General features: G+C 44.1%; 1 protein-coding gene across 4 annotated transcripts in view; it reads left to right on the forward strand.

Moving 5' to 3' along the window:
- Positions 1–20,236, forward strand: part of LOC109920481 (phospholipase D2-like) — a 105,956-nt gene extending 85,720 nt beyond the window's left edge. For 3 of the 4 annotated variants that reach the window (XM_048620133.1, XM_048620135.1, XM_048620134.1), the window contains exons 23-26: positions 106–259; positions 1,705–1,822; positions 9,300–9,512; positions 19,990–20,236. In XM_048620133.1, coding sequence (XP_048476090.1) covers positions 106–259; positions 1,705–1,822; positions 9,300–9,512; positions 19,990–20,010 — 506 coding nt within the window. In that variant the 3' untranslated portion in view covers positions 20,011–20,236. The remainder of the gene's footprint in view (positions 1–105; positions 260–1,704; positions 1,823–9,299; positions 9,513–19,989) is intronic. The other variant, XM_048620136.1, reaches the window with a different exon arrangement.
- The last annotated feature ends 237 nt before the right edge of the window (positions 20,237–20,473 follow it).

Consider the following 20,473-nt stretch of genomic DNA (forward strand, 5'->3'; position numbering starts at 1 on the left):
GATGATGGTGTGTTTATATGCAGTGCTGCGATGGGACAGGTTTGGCAACCAACTGATCTTTGCCTTGTCAGAGATCAGCATTGATGTCCTGCCATCTCTCGCCAGGTTCAGCAAACATCAATGACCGCAGTATGTTGGGGAAACGGGACAGTGAGATGGCTGTTCTTGTGGAAGACACTGAGATGGAGGCATCTGTAATGGATGGTGAAGAATACCAAGCTGGAAAGTTTGCCCGTCGCCTCCGACTCCAATGTTTTAAGTGAGTTTGTTGATCCATCTTCACTTTTCCTGTAACTCTTTGACTGGATGTTGGCCTCCAGTTGGTTAGCATTTATTGCCTGTCCCTAGTTGCCCTTGAGATGGTGTCAGTGAGCAGTATTTTTGAACCATTGCAGCTCATGTGCCATTAGGGATGGAATTCCAAGGTTTTGACCGAGCAACAGTGAAGAAACAGCGATATATTTCCGAGTCAGGATGGTGTGTGGTTTGGAGGGGAACTTGCAAATGGTGTTGTCTCCATCTGTCTGTTGCCCTTGTCCTTCTGGATGAAGTGGTCAGGGATTTGGAAGGTGCTGTCAAAGCAGCCTGGGTGAATTTCTGAAGTGTGTCTTGTAGATGGTGTACACTGTTGCTGCTGAGTGTTGATGGTGGAGGGAGTGAATATTTGTGGATGTGGTGCCAATGAAGTGGGTTGCTTTGTCCCGGATAGTGTTGAGCTCCTTGAATGTTATTGGAGCTACACCCCATCAGCCAACTGGAGAGTATTCTGTCACACTCCTGACTTGTGCCTTGTAGATGGTGGTCAGGCTTTGGCAGTCAGGAAATGAGTTACTCACTATTCTCTAATATTCACTAGGTCAAAATCCTTGAAGTTGCAAGAAGTCAAAATAGGGTGGGTAGAAATCTGTGTTGGTTGGAATCACACCTGGCACAGAGGAAGATGGTTTGGTTGTTGGAGGTCAGTCATCACAGCTCCAGATATGTTTTTTTTTTTTTAAAATTTAATCTATTTTTCTAATCAACCAGTTCAGAGATGGTATTACATACCTCTTGAGCGTGAGAGATTGAACCTGGGCTTGCCGGTCCTAGGGGTAGGGACACTACCACTGCACCACGAGGACCTTATGAGCTTAGGTTGGTGTCCTAGGCCCAAACATCTTCAGCTGCTTCCTTAATGAGAACCTCTTCATTATACCAAAGGTGGTGTCGCAGGGCATTTACCAATCCAAAAGCAGTTTCCAAAAACCAGGAGTAACAATAGCTAGTCCTTAGGATGTCATTTAACACTGTTTTGTTGCATAGATATAAAGATGAGGAAGATAGTTCTAAAATCTGTGGAAATACAGGCCAGGAACCCATTATTGGGTCAGGAAGCAGTAGATGGAGGGGACTTTTGCAGATGTCTGTCTGTGGTTAGTATAGAACATAGAACATAGAACAGAACAGCGCAGTGCAGGCTCTTTGACCCACGATGTTGTGCCGACCTATTATCCTACTAAGATCAATCTACCCTGCATACCCTACATTTTACTATCCTCCATGTGGCTATCCAAGAGTCACTTAGAAGTCTCTAAAGTATCTGACTCCACTAGCACTGCCGGCAGTACATTCCACACACCCACCACTCTCTGCGTGAAGAACCTGTGTGAAGTATGTTCAGCTTCTTGGTGCTTTTAGATTCAATGCTTCTCTCTCCTCCTGCAGAGTACACCTTGGCCTGACCGATGACCAGATGGCTGAGGTTGAAGATCCTGTAAGTGACCGATGTTTCCAGGAGATCTGGAATGCCACAGCTACCACCAATGCAGCCATTTATGATCAGGTGGGCCCCATTGTAGGACCCCATTCTAAAATTGCACCCAGACCTGCCATCAGTGTGTGGGTGTGTGATTGTCTCTGTCTCTGTGTGGGTGTTTGTGTCTCTTCGTGGCCATGTGGGTGTGCGTGTATGTGGGTAGGTGGGGGTATTGTGTGTGTCGGTGTGAGGCTGAGAATGTGTATGTTTGTGTATTTCAGTGTGTGGGCACGTATGGGTTTCTCGTGTCAGGTGTGTCTTGGTGTGGGGGTGTGAGGATGTCTCAGTGTGGGTTGTACATATCTGGATTTCCAGAATGCATTTGACAAGGTACCACATAAAAGTTTGCTGCATGAGGTAAAGGTGCATGGCATTATGGGTAATGTATTAGCATGAATACAAGATTGGTTAACTAACAGAAAGCAAAGATTGGGAATAAATTGGTGTTTTTCTGGTTGGCAATCAGTGACTGGTGTGCCTCGGATCAGTGTTGGGACCACAATTGATTACAATTTACATCGATGATTCAGAGTTGGGGACCAAGTGTAGTTATGTCAAAGTTTGCAGATGACACTGAGATGAGTGGTGGAGCAAAATGTGCACGGGACATTGAAAGTCTGCGGAGGGATATAGGTAGGTTAAGTGAGTGGGCAAGGGTCTGGTAGATGGAGTACAATGTGGGTAAATGTGAGTCATCCATTTTGGTAGGAATAACAGCAAAATGAACAATTATTTAAATGGTGAAAAATTGCAGCATGCTGCTGTGCAGAGGGATCTGGGTGACCTTGTGCATGCATCACATTGTGTTGCAGTTGCAGCAGGTAATTAAGAAGGTAAATGGAATATTGTCCTTCATTGCTAGAGGAATGGAGTTTAAACACAGGGAGACTATGCTGCAGCTGTATATATGGTGCTGGTGAGGCTACACCTGGAGTACTGTGTACAGTTTTGGTCTCCTTACTTGAGAAAAGATGTACTGGCACTAGAGGGGGTGCAGAGGAGGGTCATTAGGTTGATTTCAGAGTTGAGAGGAGCTTGGCTTATGAGCAGAGATTGAGTAGACTGGGACTTTACTCATTGGAATTTAGAAGAATGAGGGGAGGGTGGTGAATCTTACAGGAACCTATAAAATTATGAAGGGAATAGATAAGATAGAAGCAGGGAGGTTGTTTTCACTGGTCGGTGAAACTAGAATTAGGGGGCATCGCCCCAAAATAAGGGGGAGCCGAGTTAGAACATAGAACATTACAGCGCAGTACAGGCCCTTCGGCCCTCGATGTTGCGCCGACCTGTGAAACCAATCTGAAGCCCATCTAACCTAAACTATTCCATTATCATCCATATGTTTATCCAATGACCATTTAAATGCCCTTAAAGTGGGCGAGTCTACTATTTTTGCAGGCAGGGCATTCCACGCCCTTACAACTCTGAGTAAAGAGAGGACTGAGATTTAGGACTGAGTTAAGGAGGAACTTGTTCACCCAAAGGTGATTTACTTCTGGAATTCTGTGGACATCCCTGTCCAATGAAGCAGTTGAATGTTTTCGAAGCAAAGATAGATTTTTGACCAGTAAAGGTATTAAAGGTTATGTTGAGCACAGGTAAGTAGAGCTGAGTCCATGAAAAGATCAGCCATATTGAATGGTACAGCTGGCTTGAGAAGCCAGATTGTTGACTTTTGCATGTATTTCCTATGTTCGTGTCTCAGGGTGGGGGTGTCAGAGTGTCTTGGTTTGGGATTGTGGTGTGCGTGTGTTCTCATGCTACGTGTTTCTCTTTTGGGGGTGTGGGTTTTTGTGTTTCTTTTTGGTTTGAAATGGGGTGTGTCTCAGTACGTATGGGTGTCTGTGTATCTTGGTGCAGGGTTGGAGGAGTACGTGGGTGTGTCTCGAGGCTGTGACTCTCACTGTAGGGTGTTTTGGTGTTGGAGGTTGTGTATATCAATGCTGGGGGTGTATCAATGCTGGGGGTGTGGATAGGTATGTGTGTCTGTGTGGGAGTTGTAGAGATGCGTGGGTGTGTCTCTCTTTGTAGGTACCTGGATTGGTCTGTGTGTCTTTAGTCTGGGGGTGACTCGGTGCGGTGAATGTGCGTGTGTATATGGTTCTCAATGTATGTGTGTTTGTGTCTGGGGATGTGCATATGTCCTGGTGTGGTTGTATGTTTGTGTCTTAGTGTGGGAAATGGGATGTGAGTATCACTGGCTGGCCAGCATTTATTGCATGTCCCTAGTTATCCTTGAGAAGGTGGTGGTGGTGAACTGTCTCCTTGAACTGCTGCAGGCCATGTGCTGGAGGTTGACCCACAATGGCCTTGGGGGGGAATTCCAGGATTTTGACCCAGCGACAGTGAAGGAATGGCAATATATTTCTCAGTCAAGATGGTATATGGTTTGGAAGGGAGCTTGCAGGTCGTGGTGTTCCTATGTATCTGCTGCCCTTGTCTTCTAGGTGCGAGTGGTTCTGGGTTTTAGGTGCTATCTAAAGATCTTTGGTGAATAGCACTGCTGCTACTGAGTGTCGGTGGTAGAAGAATTGGATGTTTGTGAATGTGGTGTCAATCGGGTGGGCTACTTTGCCCTGAAAGGTGTTGAGCTTCTTGAGTGTTGTTGGGGGGATACTCATCCAGGCAAGTGGGGAGAATTCGAACACATTCCTGACTCGTGCCTCATAGATGGTGGACATGCTTTGTGGAGTTTGCACATTCTCCTTGTGTCTGTGTGGTTTTCTCCGGGTGCACCAGTTTCATCTCACAGTCCAAAGATGTGTGGTCTAGTGGATTAGCCATGGTAAATGCAGGATAACCGGGATAGAGTGGGGCCTGGCCCTCACCCTCTTTCTGCACTGCAGTGATTCTATGATTCCAAGTCTGCACGGGCAGTTTGATACTTCTGTGTGAAATAGGGAGGTGGTAGCTCAATGGTTAACACACTGCCTCAGTGCTAGGGACCCGGGTTCAATTCCAGCCTCGGGCGTCTGTGTGGAATTTGCACGTTCTCTGTGTCCGTGCGGGTTTCCTCCCACAGTCTAAAGATGTGCAGGTTGGGTGGATTAGCCATGCTAAATTGCCCACAGTGTCTAGTGTGGGAAATGCAGGGAGAGTGTGTGGGGTGGGTTTGGTTGGGATGCTCTTCAGAGGGTTGGTTTGGCCTGAATGGGCCGAATGGCCTGCTTCCACACTAGGGATTTTATGATGAGTCAGGAGCTAAGTTACTCACCGCAGTATTCCTAGCCTCTGATATGCTCTTGTAGCTAACGTTTCTGTGGTTAGTCCAGCTGAGTTTCTGGTCAACAGTAACTTTCAGGATGCTGATAGTGAGCGATTCAGTGATGGTAACACCATTGAATGGCAACGGGCATTAGATTAGAGAGTCATTACCTGGCATTTGTATGGTGCAAATGTTACTTGTGTGTACGTCTAGTTGTGTATACGTGTGCGTGCATTTGCATGGAAGGTCAGCCACCATGTGGAAGTGTGTTAGTCTGTTCAGGGAAGATGCTGATATGAAAGAAATTCCAAAACGTCCCCAACTACACTGAAGGAATGGCCATGGTGGGATAGCATGTGGCATAGAAGTGAGGCCTGTTGATGGTAGGTTTTCCGCTGCTCCCTCTTGTGGTGGAGGTCACAGGGTCGGTAAGCATTAGCTAGTCCCATTTGATGAGGTGATCTCCATTGAGAATTGCAGATAGAAACCTAGAAGATAAGAGCAGCTGTATCCATTCAACCATTTGAACCTGCTCTGCCATTATATGATCCTGGCTGATCATCCAACTCAGTCCCCTGTTCCCTTTTCCTCCCCATATCCTTTGATCGCAAAGAACTATATCTAATTCCTTCTTGAAAATATTCAGTGCTTTGGCTTAGATGCTTTGTCAAGCTCACCTTTACTTTGGTGCCTTTTTAATGCACATGAGGTATCTAACCCAGATGAAGTATAGGTGGAGCAGCAGCAGAGGATCTCAAAGACATGGTTGGAAAAATCAATGAAAGCATTTTTAGAGTGATACAGCCCTTGAGGCCAACTCGTCCATGCCAACCAGGTTTCATGAACTGAATTAATCCCATCTGATCTGTTTGGCTGACATCCCTCTAAACCTTTTCTATCAATGTACCTGCCCAAATGTCTTTTAAATGTTGTAAATTGTACCTGCCTCTACCACTTCCTCTGACAGCTTGTCCCATATACACATCACCCTCTGTAGAAAGGGTCCCTTTTAAATCTATCCCCTCTCATCTTAGACCTATGCCCTCTAGTTTTGACTTCTGTATCCTGGGGAAAAGACCATGGCTGTTCACCTTAGCTATGCTCATTATATTCGGTGGGCATTCAGAGAGGTGGAGGGGAAAAGTTTGGGGAGGTCCTTTAATATAAGCGCAAGGGTGGCCAATGACTGTAGCTGGTGAGAGATTTTCACTTGGAGTGTTAGAAGAGAGGCGTTTTGCTGAAACTAAACAAGATACTAGTGAGTCCACAGCTGGAATACTGTGAACAGTTTTGAATCAAATTGAATTGAATTAGTTTTATTGTCATGTACCCAAATGAGCACAGTGAAAAGTTTACAGTCGCTGCATTACACCGTCATCTTAAGGTACCTATGTACAGGTACTTGACATCAAATTCGTAGGAAAATATGTCAGAAAAGTAAATAAATAGAACAGCATTATAGGTCATAGGAATAAATTAGAAAAATAAAACAAAGTAAAAAGTTCATAATTTAAGTCTTTCCAATCCAGTCCACACCAGCAACCGAGCCTCAAGGGAGGCCTCCCTGCCACCTCATCCCGACCCACCGTCGTGGCAGTCGCCCCATTTTAAGCACCATCTCTTCGCCACTGGGCCCGCTTGACTGATTCTGTCAATTCAGGCTGCAGCCTGGCCATGAGTCCCACTTCGGCTGCAAATGTTGCCTTGCTGGTACTGCTGTCTTGAAGAGTGCGCTGCCACTGTCCCCAGTCACTGGAGAAGCTTTGCTGTTGCCGCTGCTGTTAGCCCTGATTGGTGGGAGAACGCACCCACCTGCCGCTGGCCTCCTGTCACCGGGAGAACATCCGTGCCGCCTCCAATTGCCACGAGAATGTCCTCCGATTGCTGGGAGAAACCACTTTAGCCACTCCGTAGGCAGCCCATTCTCACTGCCAACGCTGGCGCTGTAGACCAACCCGCCGCAGAAAAGAATTTACAAAAGGTCCAAAAGAAAAGGAAAATAAAACTAAAGATCAGAAGCAAAAGTAAAACAAAGAAGGAAAGCAGATGGGAGTGGATGGGCAAGAGCCCGCTTACAGCCCTATTACTCTGCTGCCATTTTGCGCTGGGCTCCTTACTTAAAGACTGATATTGAAGGCAGTCTAGAAAAGGTTCACTAGGCTGGTACCAGGTATAGAGGGACTGTTAACAAGGAAAGGTTGAGTAAGGTGAACCTCACTGGAGTTTAGAATAATATTGAAACCTTCTTAGGGGCAAAACTAGAAATTAGAAACTCTGCAGGTCTGGCAGCATCTGTCAGGTCTAATGACTGGATAGACATAGAAAGGTTGTTTGCTCTTGTGGGAGAGCCTGGAACTAGAAGCTTAAACTCAGAATGAGGGATAACACATTTAAGACAGAGATGAGGAGGAATTTTGTCTGAGGGTTGTGAATCTGTTGTATTTACCACAGAGAGCTGTTGAGGTTGGGTCATTAAGTATATTCAAGGCTGAGATAGACAGACAGATTTTTTAATTCGTAAGGGAATCAAAGGCTAAGGCAGGCAAGTGGAGTTGAGGATGATCAGATCAATCATCATCACATTGAATGGTGGAGCAGACTTGATGGACCACATGGCCTACTTCTACTCCTGTATGTTATGGTATTCTGTTGAAGAGAGGTCATCGAGCAGTTTTGTATCACACAGTGAAAGTGCCGATGTTGCAAGTGTTTTCAGTTGACTGTGTACGTTTGCAGGTTCTAGTTGTGATAAAGACCAGCTAATACTTGTTAAATACCTGAACAAGGATTCTTGTGGTGTTGTGGTAGTTCTCTTACTCTGGACCAAGAGACCCAGTCTGTGTGCTGCCTACCTAGAAGTGTCAGAACGGCCAGTGACACACATGTTCCACAAATGAATAGAAAAGAAAAAACAAATTTAAAAATATTTTCTTTTAAATTAAAAATCTGGGAGGGAATTCAGTTTGTAGAAGGTGTCTGCTATAGGAATTAGTCCAAGTGGAAGACTTTCCAGAAGAGTAAAACAATTAACAATAAGTGGGATGAAGAGGCTGTTCGTGTGATCGTGGCTGCAAGAAATAGAACAAAAGCTGTATAAAATTCCTGATTTTTACAGAACTCTAGAAGTTTGGAGAGAATTAGAACGTGGAGGAAGTGAAGGCCCCCATTGCCCTTGAACATTATTTGCAGTTTGAAGCTCCTCTTCAGTTCCAATCAAGGAAGACAATGGTGTCCAAATGTGGCATCCAAATCCATGTTTGCTAACACTTTGTAGAAGACCACTAGAAATAGGAACATGAGTAGGCTATTTGGACCCTTAAACGTAATTTGTCATTCCTCCTGTCCACTTTTCTGCCTTTTTGCCTCAACCCTCGATTCTCCAACTGATCAAGAGTCTACCTATCTCAGCCTTAAATATATGAAAAGCCCTTGGCACCCCTCTATTCTGACACTATACCCTCTGGTCCTAGACGCTACCATGCACAAAACATCCTCAGCTTTTACCCTGTCAAGCCCCTTAAGAATCCTCTATGTTTCAATGAGATTCTGTCTTGGTTTTTTTTGACCTACAGTTATCTGTATATGGCTGTAATGTAACTTTTTTCTTCTTTTCTGTAACTCTGTTGCTAACACATTGCCAGGTACATTGTAACTAATCTTGTACCTGAAGAAGTGTACCTAAGATGGCACTGTAAATATAAACTTTTTTCACTGTACTCATTTGAATGCACGTTACAATAAAGCTAATTCAATTCAATTCATTCTTCACACCTCCAATGATCAGAGTTCCAATCTGTTTCATCTTTGCTGAACTTCCCCTGAATTGCCTCCAATGAACTTCTATCTTTCCTTGAATAAGGGGAGCAAAACTGCTCACTGTACTTTAGACGTGGTCTCACCAGCACCTCGTACTGTTGCATTAAGACTTCCCTAATCTTTTCCTCCAACTCTGTTGAAATCAGGGCAACATTCAGCAGTGTTTGTTAAACAAAGGATCAAGTGGGTGATCATGATGGTTTTTAGAATAGCAATTCTTTTTCGCCCCCATTTCTGAACGTTAGATGATAAGATACAGAATCCGAAGTCGCCAGTGGCCTATTGAATCTGCTTCATCATTCAATGAGATTGTGGCTGATCTAATCATCCTCAACTCCACTTTCCTGGATATCCCCCAAAACCGTTAATTTCCTTACTGCATAAAAATCTATTTCTGTCTTTTATGAAGACATATCCTCAAAGCCCAGAATAACGTAGCAAACTTGTTTTTTTTTCTCCTCCACCTTCCTTACCCCTCAGGTTTTTAAATGTCTCCCCTCAAATTCTGCTCCAAGTATGGTGGAGTTGCGAGAGTTTGTGTCTGCGCCTGGCCTCCTGACTGAGGATCCTGAGAGAGTCCACGAGAAGCTGAGGAGTATCCGTGGCTACCTTGTTCAGTATCCGCTCTATTTCCTGTGTGAGGAGTATCTTCTTCCCCCGCTCAACAGTAAAGAAGGGATGGTTCCATTAGAGGTTTGGACTTGATGAGAGTGGAATAGTGTTAGGCTCTCGCTCTTGAAAATTCAGTTTGGGACCTCTGGACCAATCTTCACTCCCTTGCGAAGCTGAGGTTCATGTTTTTAAGGGCCCATTTTTAGTGGCCAAATGACCGATCACCCATTTGGAGGAGTGGACAATAGATTCAGTTACAGGATGATTGATGGGAATGACTGAATGGAAAGGCTCCCTTTAGAGGAATTGAGAGATCTTTCATCTCGCTTTTGGCAGCTTCCAAAAAAAACCAGGTTTTGGAAAATTGTAAATGCTGATGCGATTGGCTGAGGTTTTGCAAAGTGTCACTGTATCTTGTTGGCAGGAGTCTACAAAACACTGTGAAGTCAATTCAACCCAGAAGACTTTGATCCACAAGGAGATGGATTTTGTCCCCTTGAAGTCATCTCAATTTCTATCTGTCACTGCTTTTTGTAGCCACTTTTATAACCTGCATACATAATTTTTTAAAAACCTTTTCCATTAAATTGCACAGTTGAGGACGAAGATTACATAGCCCCTGGAGTTCAGCAAGCCAGTCAGATTAGTTTCAACAAACTCTCATTTTCCTCCACCTCTTTCAGATATGATGGCACTTTGATGGAATTCAAAATTTGGATCTTTGCAAATACTCACATGATTTCACAAGGCTGATTAGATTATAAGAGTGTTGTTTTCCAACTCCTCTTGAGAGAAAGATATTTCTGAGAAGACATTGCAGTTTATACCATTCACCATGTAAAAGGTCACTGACTGGAAGAGTTCCTCAGTAGTGAGAGGAGGGAAACACATTTGTAATCAATATGGCATAACTTTTGTAGTACATTTTAATTAAAATGCATTAATTCCAGATAGAACATGACACAAGATATTCAAAAAAGCGACTTGTGGGTGTCTGTTTGTTCTCTGTAGGAACAGCGTGCATTTACATAGTATCTTCTTGACCACGGGGATGTCCCAGTACTTTATGGCCAATGATGCATTTTTTGAAGTGGGGTCATTCAGAAAATTCACTGGTCAGTTGGTTTGATTTCTTTCAGTGATGTTGGTAGGGAGATAAATGCTAGCGAGGACAGCAACAGGAACTAACCAGTTCTTCTTCAAACATAGGGCCAACAGATTGTTCATGGTCCAGCAATGTGGACTGTCATCCTAACCCTAATGCCATCAAGACCATGGTTTTAACATCACGCCTGGCAGTGTAGTATGTCTCTCTGTCCTGAGGGTGTCAGCCAAGTTTTTTCTTGTGCTCCAGTTTCTGGAGTAGGGCTTGAACCCAAAACCACCAACCAGACTCTTCCTCCCTCAAATTCAGTTTGAGATCTCTAGACAAGTGAATCATTCCCTTCTGAATCTGAGCTTCATGTTTGTAAGGGCTCTTGTGAGTGGCTAAATGAAAGATCACCCATTGGAGCAATGGAATGTTACAGGACAGTTAATATGATACCTGATTGGAAAAGCTTCCTTGTTTGGAATTGAGAAATCTGTCATCTTGCCTCTGACTGCTTTCAAACATCAGGTTTTGGAAAATCTTAACTGCTGGTGAGACTGGTTGAGGTTTTACCATGTTTGAGTACTTTGATGTAGGGGTGCCAGTGTTGGAGTGGGGTGGACAAAGTCAGAAGTCACACAACACAAGGTTATAGTTCAGCAGGTACGTATGAAATCACAGCTTTCAGAGTGCTGCTCCTTCCTCAGGAGGAGCCAGGTTGTCTGTCATTTGGATAAAAATGGGAATGAAGCAACCATTTCAACCTAGGGCTATTCACTCTTGTAACAGTCCTGCATTCTTAAAGAAGAATAGGTTGAAAGTTGATGGAATGTAAAAGGCCCTTATGTTTTCTGGAACAGTTGGCTCCTAGTGCACTTGCTTACACATCTATTTCACTTCATAAAAATATGTGGAAAGAGTGGGGTACTACGAGCATGATGCACTGAATGGCCAAATCATGAACACCTAAGTTAAGAGTAGGCCATTCAGCCCCTTGAGATTGCTCTGTCCTTCAATAAGATCATGGCTGGTCCGATCATCCCCCAACTCCATTTTCTTGGCTTTTCCCTAGAACCCTTGATTCCCTTACTGATTTAAAAATCTATCAGAGGACTGTTGAGGTTTGGTCATTCAGTATAATCAAGGCTGAGATAAAGGATTTCACAGATTTACAACCTTCTGTAAGAATAAATTCTTCCTCATCTCCAATGACTCCTAATCAGATGTTTGAATAACAAATGACAGACTCTGGGGATAATCAATCCAGACATTTTCATCTGAAAGAAAAGACTTGGCAGTTTATTAATAGTAATGTTAGCAGAGTCAAATTAAACAATCAGGTAGTCTAATTGGTCTGTGCTTTATGACCAGCAATTAAGATCATAGAATACCCACAGTGTGGATCCAGGCCATTCAACCCCACAAATCCACACTAACCCACCAAAAAGCATCCCACCTAGACCCTTTCCCCCCACTTCCCCATGGCTAATGTATCTAACTTACACATCCCTGAACACTACAGGCAATTTAAAGCAACCAATTCACCTAGCCTGCACATGTTTGGACTGTGGGAGGAAATTAGTGCACCTGACAGAAATGCACGCAAACTCCACATAGTTGCCTGAGGATGGAATCGAACCCAGCTCCCTGGTCCTGTGAGGCAGCAGTGCTAACCACTGAGCTGCCCACAAGTTAAGGGATAAATAAAAGAAAACAAAACTGGCCAGATTACTGAAGTGGTTTTCATGATGTGTGTTTCACAGACAAAGATGATTGTTTCTTTGATTTTTCTTAAGATGCTGACCAGGGTCACTTCTATAACTCACTCAGATAAATTCAGTAATACTACTTAAGCTTAATTTCTATTCTCTGAACTTCTGAGAGGAAGGTTTTAGCAGGGAGCTTTCACGTCTTCATTTGCTGTTGCATCAGTAGCCAGATTCATTTTTCTTCCACAGAAAACAGTCCAAAACACAATTCAAACTCTGACACTTATGCTCGGTTCGCAATAAACAACTGCACCTCCCAGTCGCGAACCATTTCAACTCCCCCTCCCATTCCTCAGATGACATGTCCATCCTGGGCCTCCTGCAGTGCCACAACGATGCCACCCGAAGGTTGCAGGAACAGCAACTCATATTCCGCTTGGGAACCCTGCAGCCCAATGGTATCAATGTGGATTTCACAAGTTTCAAAATCTCCCCTCCCCCTACCGCATCCCAAAACCAGTCCAGCTCGTCCCTGCCTCCCTAACCTGTTCTTCCTCCCACCTATCCCTCCTCCCACCTATCCCCTCCTCCCACCTCAAGCCGCACCTCCATCTCCTACCAACTAACCTCATCCCGCCCCCTTGACCTGTCCGTCCTCCCTAGACTGACCTATCCCCTTCCTAACTCCCTACCTACACTCACCTTTACTGGCTCCATCCCCGCCTCTTCGACCTGTTTGTTTCCTCTCCACCTATCCTCTCCTCTATCCCTCTTCTATCCGCCTCCCACTCTCTCCCTATTTATTTCGGAACCCCCTTCCCCTCCCCCTTTTCTGATGAAGGATCTAGGCCCGAAACGTCAGCCTCTCTGCTCCTATGATGCTGCTTGGCCTGCTGTGTTCATCCAGCCCTGCACCTTGTTGTCTCGGATTCATCAGCATCTGCAGTTCCTACTATCTCAGAGTTAGCCAGGGAACCGGGTGGGATGCTCTTTGGGTTGGTGCAGACTCAATGGGCTGCATGGCCTGCGTTCACATTTTAGGGATTCTATAAAGAGAGAGGGGGTGAGGAGGGAGAGAGATAGACCGTGATACAGAAGAGAGAGAGGTCGGGGGATGGAGATGCAAAATGGATAGAGAGTGCAACTGGGTTAGGGAGAGCTAGAGAGAGACAGATGGAGGGACTGATAGAAAGTGCTGTTCTGAGGGTCGTTGTGTAGTTGATGGGCCAAATGGCCTGCTTCCATGCTGTAGGGATTCTGCAGGAATAAACACAGTTAACATTTCGGGTCCGGTGACCCTTCCTCAGAAGGATCTGTTCTGAGGAAGGGTCACTGGATCCGAAACGTTAACTGTGTTTATTCCTTCACAGATGCTGCTAGACCTGCTGACCTTTTCCAGCAACTTTGTTTTTGATCCTGATTTACAGCATACACAGTTCTTTCGGTTTTTACTTTGGCTGGGGGGTAGAACAGGAGATGGGGACAGAGAGCAATAGATTGAGATTGAGAGACAGAGGTGGAGTAATAGTGAGAGCTAGAGAGAAAGATCAAGAAATATATAGAGAGGGAGAGCTAGAGAGGCAGTGTCAGAGACAGAGCAAGAGTTTGAAAAATAGAGATAAACAGTGATATGGAGAGATCAGAGAATAAAGAGACAGCAAGAGAAGGGGAGAGAGAATGGGAACAAGAGCAAGGGGGAGATAGTGGAACAGATAGGGACATCTAGGTAGAGAAGAGGGAGAGATTTGGGGAGCAGATAGAAAGCAATAGATACACCAAGCGAGAGGGAGAGAAATAGTGATGTAGAGAGATGTAAGTAAGCTAACAGATAGGAAGACACATGTTAGATGAAATTTGAGGCAGCAAATTGGTGGGAAGAATGAGGAATAATAGTACAAACTAAATGTTAGAATTTTAAAAGGGGCCAGGAATAACGACTTGACGTTCTATTTACACTGACCTCCAAAGGTAGCAAGATAAAGCTGAGAAAGCTGTTAAAAGGGAAATATTGGATCCTTGACCCTACAAATAGTTGCAGAGACTAGAAAAGCAAGGAAGTTATACTAAACAGTTTCTAAAATACTGGTGAGGCCCAGTTAAGTATTGTGGAAAATTCTGGGTGCCACACTCCAGGAAAGATACCAACATCTTAGAGAGTGTACCCAGGGATGAATTACTTGGTATTGTGAAGATAATTCTTGGCTATGGGGAAAATGGAGGGGAATGGGAAAAAAATGGATAAGACTTTCAGAGAGCCAGTTCAGGCACTGTGGGGCCAATGGCCACCTTCTGCACTCTGAAATCATGACTGAAAGATAACAGTTGGCCTTGTTCAATGAAGTTTCATTTTTCAACTTCATGGATTGTTATAAGTTGAGTTCAGCATTTCTACACATAAAGGGCTGTAGACATTTGGAACTCTTTTCCACAAATGATAGTGGATGCTGGATCAGTTAATTTTAAATCTGAGAGAGATTAAATTTTTATTCAGTGAAAGATTGTGGAGACCGTTTAAGGAATGCACACTGTGTGTGCTCGATATGTTTGTCCCTAGCAGGCAGGGAAGATGCGTTCGAGTGAGGAAGCCTTGGTTCTCAAGAGAGGTCGAACGATTCGTTAAGAGGAAGAAGGATGCTTATATAAGGTTTAAGAAACAAGGATTGGAAAAGGCTCTAGCGGGATACAAGTTAGCCAGGAAGGAACTGAAGAAAAGGCTTAGGAGAGCTGTAAGGGGGCATGAGAAAACCTTGGCAGACAGGATCAAGGAAAACCCCAAGGCTTTTTACACGCACGCGAGAAATAAGAGAATGACTAGAGAAAGGGTAGGGCCGATCAAGGATTGTAAAGGGAATTTGTGTACGGAGCCTAAAGAGATAGGAGAGGTTCTTAATGAATACTTTTCTTCGGTATTCACAACTGAAAGGAACCTAGTTGTAGTGGAGGACAGTGTGAAACAGGCTGGTAGGCTAGAGGAGGTGGATGTAGTAAGGAAGATGTACTAGGAATTTTGAGGAACTTGAAGATAGATTAGACCCCTGGGCCTGATGAGATTTATCTAAGGATTCTATGGGAAGCCAGGGAAGAGATCGCAGGGCCTTTGGTGATGATCTTTTTGTCCTCACTGTCCACGGGTATAGTGCCAGAAGATTGGAGAGTAGCAAATGTCATTCCCTTGTTCAAAAAAGGGAATAGGGACAACTCTGGAAATTACAGGCCAGTTAGTCAGTGGTGGGCAAATTATTGGAAAGGGCTCTGAAACGTAGGATTTATGATCATTTGGAAAGGAACAGCTTGATTCGTGATAGTCAGCATGGATTTGTGAGGAGTAGATCATGCCTCACAAACCTTATTGAATTCTTTGAAGAGATGACCAAACATGTGGATGAAGGTGGAGCAGTGGATGTGGTATACATGGATTTAAGTAAGATTTTTGATAAGGTTCCCCATGGTAGGCTCATGCAGAAGGTAAGGAGGCATGGGATAGGGGGAAATGTGGCAGATTGGATTCAGAATTGGCTGACCCTTAGAAGACAAAAGGTGGTAGTGGACGGAAAATATTCAACATGGTGCTCAGTTACGAGTGGTCTACCACAAGGATGTGTTCTGGGTCCTCTTCTATTTGTGATTTTTGTAAATAATTTGTATGAAGGAGTGGAAGGGTGGATTAGTAAGTTCGCAGACCATATGAAGGTGGGTCGAGTTGTGGATAGTGTGGAGGGCTGTTCTAGGTTACAAAGGGACATTGATAGGATGCAGAGCTGGGCTGAGAAGTGGCAGATGGAGTTTAACCCTGAAAAGTGTGAGGTGATTCATTTTGGAAGGACAAACTTGAAAGCAGAACACAGGATTAACGGAAAGATTCTTGGCAGTGTGGAGGAGCAGAGGGATCTTGGGGTTCATATCCACATTTCCCTGAAAGCTGCCACCCAGGTGGATAGAGTTGTTAAGAAGGTGTATGGTGTGTTAGCTTTCATTAATAGAGGGATTGAGTTCAATAGCCGTGAAGTTGTGCTCCAGCTATACAAAAGCCTGGTTCGGCCACATCTGGAGTATTGTGTCCAGTTCTGGTTGCCTCATTACAAGAAAGATGTGGAAGCGTTGGAAAAGGTGCAGAGGAGATTTACCAGGATGTTGCCTGGAATGGAGGGAAGGTCTTACGAGGAAAGGTTGAGAGAGCTAGGGCTTTTCTCTTTATAACGATGAAGGATGAGAGGTAACTTGATAGAGGTGTACAAAATGATCAGAGGTATCGATAGAGTGGACAGCCAGAGACTTTTTCCTAGCTATTATGAGGGGGCATAGTTTTAAAGTGAGTGCAGGTAGATATAGGGGAGGCGACAGAGGTAGGTTCTTTACTCAGAGAGTGGTAGGGGCATGGAATGCATTGCCTCATTAAGGGCATTTAAGCAGCTATTAGATAAGCATGTGGATGATAGTATAAGGTCGGGGTGGAGGTTAGATAGACCTTAGGTTTAGGGTAAAAGTTTGGCACAACATCGTGGGCTGAAGGGCCTGTACTGTGCTATGTTCTATGTACAAGAATGATGTGAAGCTTGTTGTATGAGGAGCAGTTGAGGACTCTGGGTTGAAACTCAATGGAGTTTAGAAGGATTTTTTTTTCCCCTTCATTTATTCACAGGATGAGGGCTTGCTGGCCAGGCAGCATTTATTGCCCATCCCTAATTGCCTAGAGGGCAGTTAAGAGTCAACCACATTGCTGTGGGTCTGGAGTCACATGTAGGCCAGACCAGGTAAGGATGGCAGTTTCCTTCCCTGAAGGGCATTAGTGAACCAGATGGGGTTTTTTTTAACCTCCAAGCAATGGATTTATGGTCATCATGAGACTCTTAATTCTAGATATTTATCGAATTCAAATTCCACCATCTGCCATGACAGGTTTCGAACCCATAGCTCCAGAAGGATATCCCAGTCTTTGGATCAACAGCCCAGTGATAATACCACTAGGCCATCACTTCCCCTGATGGGGCAGATCTGATTTAAACTTACAGAATACTGACAGGTCTGGATAGACTGAATGTGGAGAAGGTATTTCTATTGGCAGGGGTGACTAGGACCTGGGGAGAAGACTTAGAGTGAAGGGACAGCCCTTTAGAACTAAGGTGAGGAGGAATTTCCTCAGCCAGATGAAATGGAACTCTTTGGATCTCATTGCCACAGAAGGTTGTGTCGGCCAAGTCATTGCGTGTTTTTAAGACTGAGGTGATGGGTTGTTAAACAAAAATAGAAATTGCTGGAAAAGCTTAGCAGGTCTGGTAGCATCTGTGGAGAGAAATCAGAGTTAAAGTTTCAGGTTGAGTGACCTTTCCTCACAACTGATGGTAGCTAGGAAAATGTCAGTTTATATGCAGAAGATAGGGAGGGGGGAGTGGGTGAAGAGTAAACGATAGGTGGGGATAGAGCCCAAAGAGACAGAAGTACAGTTGGACAGACAAAGGAATGGTAACGATCTGGCTACAAGGATGAATAGTTATTAATGGGGACTGTTAGTGGGTAACAGTGGGTTGTGTGTAATAGCAGACTTTGTGATAACAAGGTCTGGTGTGTGGTGGTTGGGGTAAGGACATAGGAGAGCTCAAATGCTAAAGTTGTTGAACTCAATATTGAGGCTAGAAGGCTGCAATGTTCTCCCAGCATGCGCTGAGCTTCACTGGAACACTGCAGCAAACCTGAGACAGAAATGTTGGCCAGGGAACAGCATGATGTGTTGAAGTGGTACGTAGCTGGAAGCTCACGTTCTTCTTTTTTTGCAGACAGATTGTAGGTGTTCTGCGAAGTGGAGAAACATCCACAAATAGCAGAGGTCCCAGTATGGATCCCTGTGAAACACCAATAGTTATGGACCTCCAGCCTGAGAAACACCCTTTCACCATTACCCTCTGTCTTCTGTAGACATGAAAAATTCAATCAAGTTAGTAAGACATGACTTTCCCTGCACAGAGCCATGCTGACTATCCCTAATTAGGCCATGTTTCTCCAAATATGCATGAATCCTATTCCTAAAATGCTTTCCAATAGCTTCCCAACTACGGATGTGAGACTCACCAATCTATAGTTTGCTTGGTTTTCCCTTTTTCGCTTCTTGAACAGAGGAACAACACTAGCTACTTGCCAGTCCTCCGGGACATCTCCGGTGGCTAGGGAGGAAACACAGATCTTGGTCAAGGTCCCAGCAATCTCCCTTCTTGCCTCTCTCAATAACCTGGGGTAGATACCATCAGGATCTGGGGACTTAGCCACCTTAATGCTCTTCAAGAGATCCAACACCACCTCCTTCTTGATCTCAAAAGTCCTAGCATATTAGTATACTCCACACAAATCTCAATGTTCTCTATATCCTCCTCCTGGGTGAATACTGGTGCAAAGTACTCATTTAGGATCTCACCCACATCCTCTGCCTCCAAGCACAAGTTCCCTCCTACCTTCTCCCTAGTTATCCTCTTGTTTTAATGTATCTATAGAATGCCTGGGGATTCTCTTTAGCCTTACTTTCCAAGGTCATTTCATGGTCCTTTCTTGTTCTTCTATTTTCCTGCTTGAGTACTTTCCTGCTTTCCCCATATTCCTCACAGGCCCTGTCCAATTTTGGCTCCCTAAACCTTAAATATGCTTTTTTACCTTTTGACTAAATTTACAACCACCCTCGTTATCCAAGGATCCCTTGCCTTGCCATCCTTCACCTTTCTTCTTACTGGAATGCAACAGTCTTGAACTTCCATCAGCAGGTCTTTAAACAGTTCCCACATGTCAAATGTAGACTTGCCTGATAACAGCTCCAACCAAGTAACATTCACTCGTTCCTGCCTAATATTGACATAATTTGCCTTCCCCCAATTTTGTACCCCTCTGTGAGGTCCTGACTTATCCTTGTTCATAGCTATCTTAAAACTTAAGGAGATGTGATCGCTGTTTCCAAAATGCTCTATAACAGGAAGGTTAGTCACCTGGCCATGCTCATTAGCCAATACAAGGTCAAGTATGGTCCCTCTAGTTGGACTATCCACATACTGTTTCAAGAAATGCTCTTGGATGCTCTTAACAAAATTTTCCCCTGTCCAAGCCTCTTGCTCTAAGGGAGTCTCAGTTAATAGTCAAAAGTCAACCATTATGACAACTCTGTTTTTATTGCATCTTTCCATAATCTGCCTATATATTTGTTCCTCAATCTTTTGATGGCTGTTGGGGGACATTTGATGGGTATAGTCTTATCAGAGTGATTGCCCCCATCTTATCTTTGAGGTCTACCCATATTACCTCAGTGGGTGAGCCCTCCAGTATGTCCTCTGAGTGCAACTTGTCCACCTCTTTTACCTTCCCCTCTATCTTGTCTAAAACAATGAAACCCTGGAATGCTGAGCAACCAGTCTTGCCCCTCTCTCATCCAAGGCTCTGCGCAACATCATAGTCCCATATTCTGGTCCCGGCTCCAAGCTCATCTGCCTACCTATAATACTTTTTGTATTGAAATAAACACACTTCAGCTCAACAGTACCATTGTACAGATATGTGGATCAGAGAATTCAGCAAGGAAGTGTGGAGGGAAGCCTGTCATTGCTTTTTTGACCCTGGGACTTTGCAGAAGTATCTGGTTTTCTCACTGAAAACTGATGGCTTTGGACATTTTTTTTAAAAATATCTGATTCCACATTCAGTTATGCTTGCTCCTGTTGTTCAACTTTCTACTAACAGTTGTTCATTGGTAGCACTGCTTTACTTTATCCTCCTGTCTTTTTCTCCTCAGATTCACTCCTCACCCAAATGAAAAGGAATGTTGTCATGTCACTAGTCCTCCTTTCCTTTGGTTCAATGCCTCAACTGGAACACCTCATACCATTAATAAGCTGCATCTAATGTTGCATCTCAGTCATTTGCATTTACCAGTCAACTGAATAATGTTTATAACTCAATATTTCGCAGCATACGTTGTCTGGTGTCTGAATTATTTTCTGTGTCACCATATAAATAAATAAATTTGTGTGGCAACTTAAGTCCCACAGTATTTATGTGATTTGTTCAAAGAAATCAAAAGCATAGTCATCCAAGTGATAACAGGCATCAAAGAAACATAAAATATACAGCAACCAGAGAAGTATGAAGCCTGATAAGGCAAACAGTGAAATTACAGAATTCTTTCTGCTCTCTATCTCTGGATCATTCTCTATCTTCCTCTGACCCTTCAGTCCCTTATGCACCTTAATCGCCTCGAAGATGTGTCTCACTGTCAG

Source organism: Rhincodon typus, chromosome 45 (genome assembly GCF_021869965.1).
Source record: "Rhincodon typus isolate 14 chromosome 45, sRhiTyp1.1, whole genome shotgun sequence".
NCBI classification, from domain to species: Eukaryota; Metazoa; Chordata; class Chondrichthyes; order Orectolobiformes; family Rhincodontidae; genus Rhincodon; species Rhincodon typus.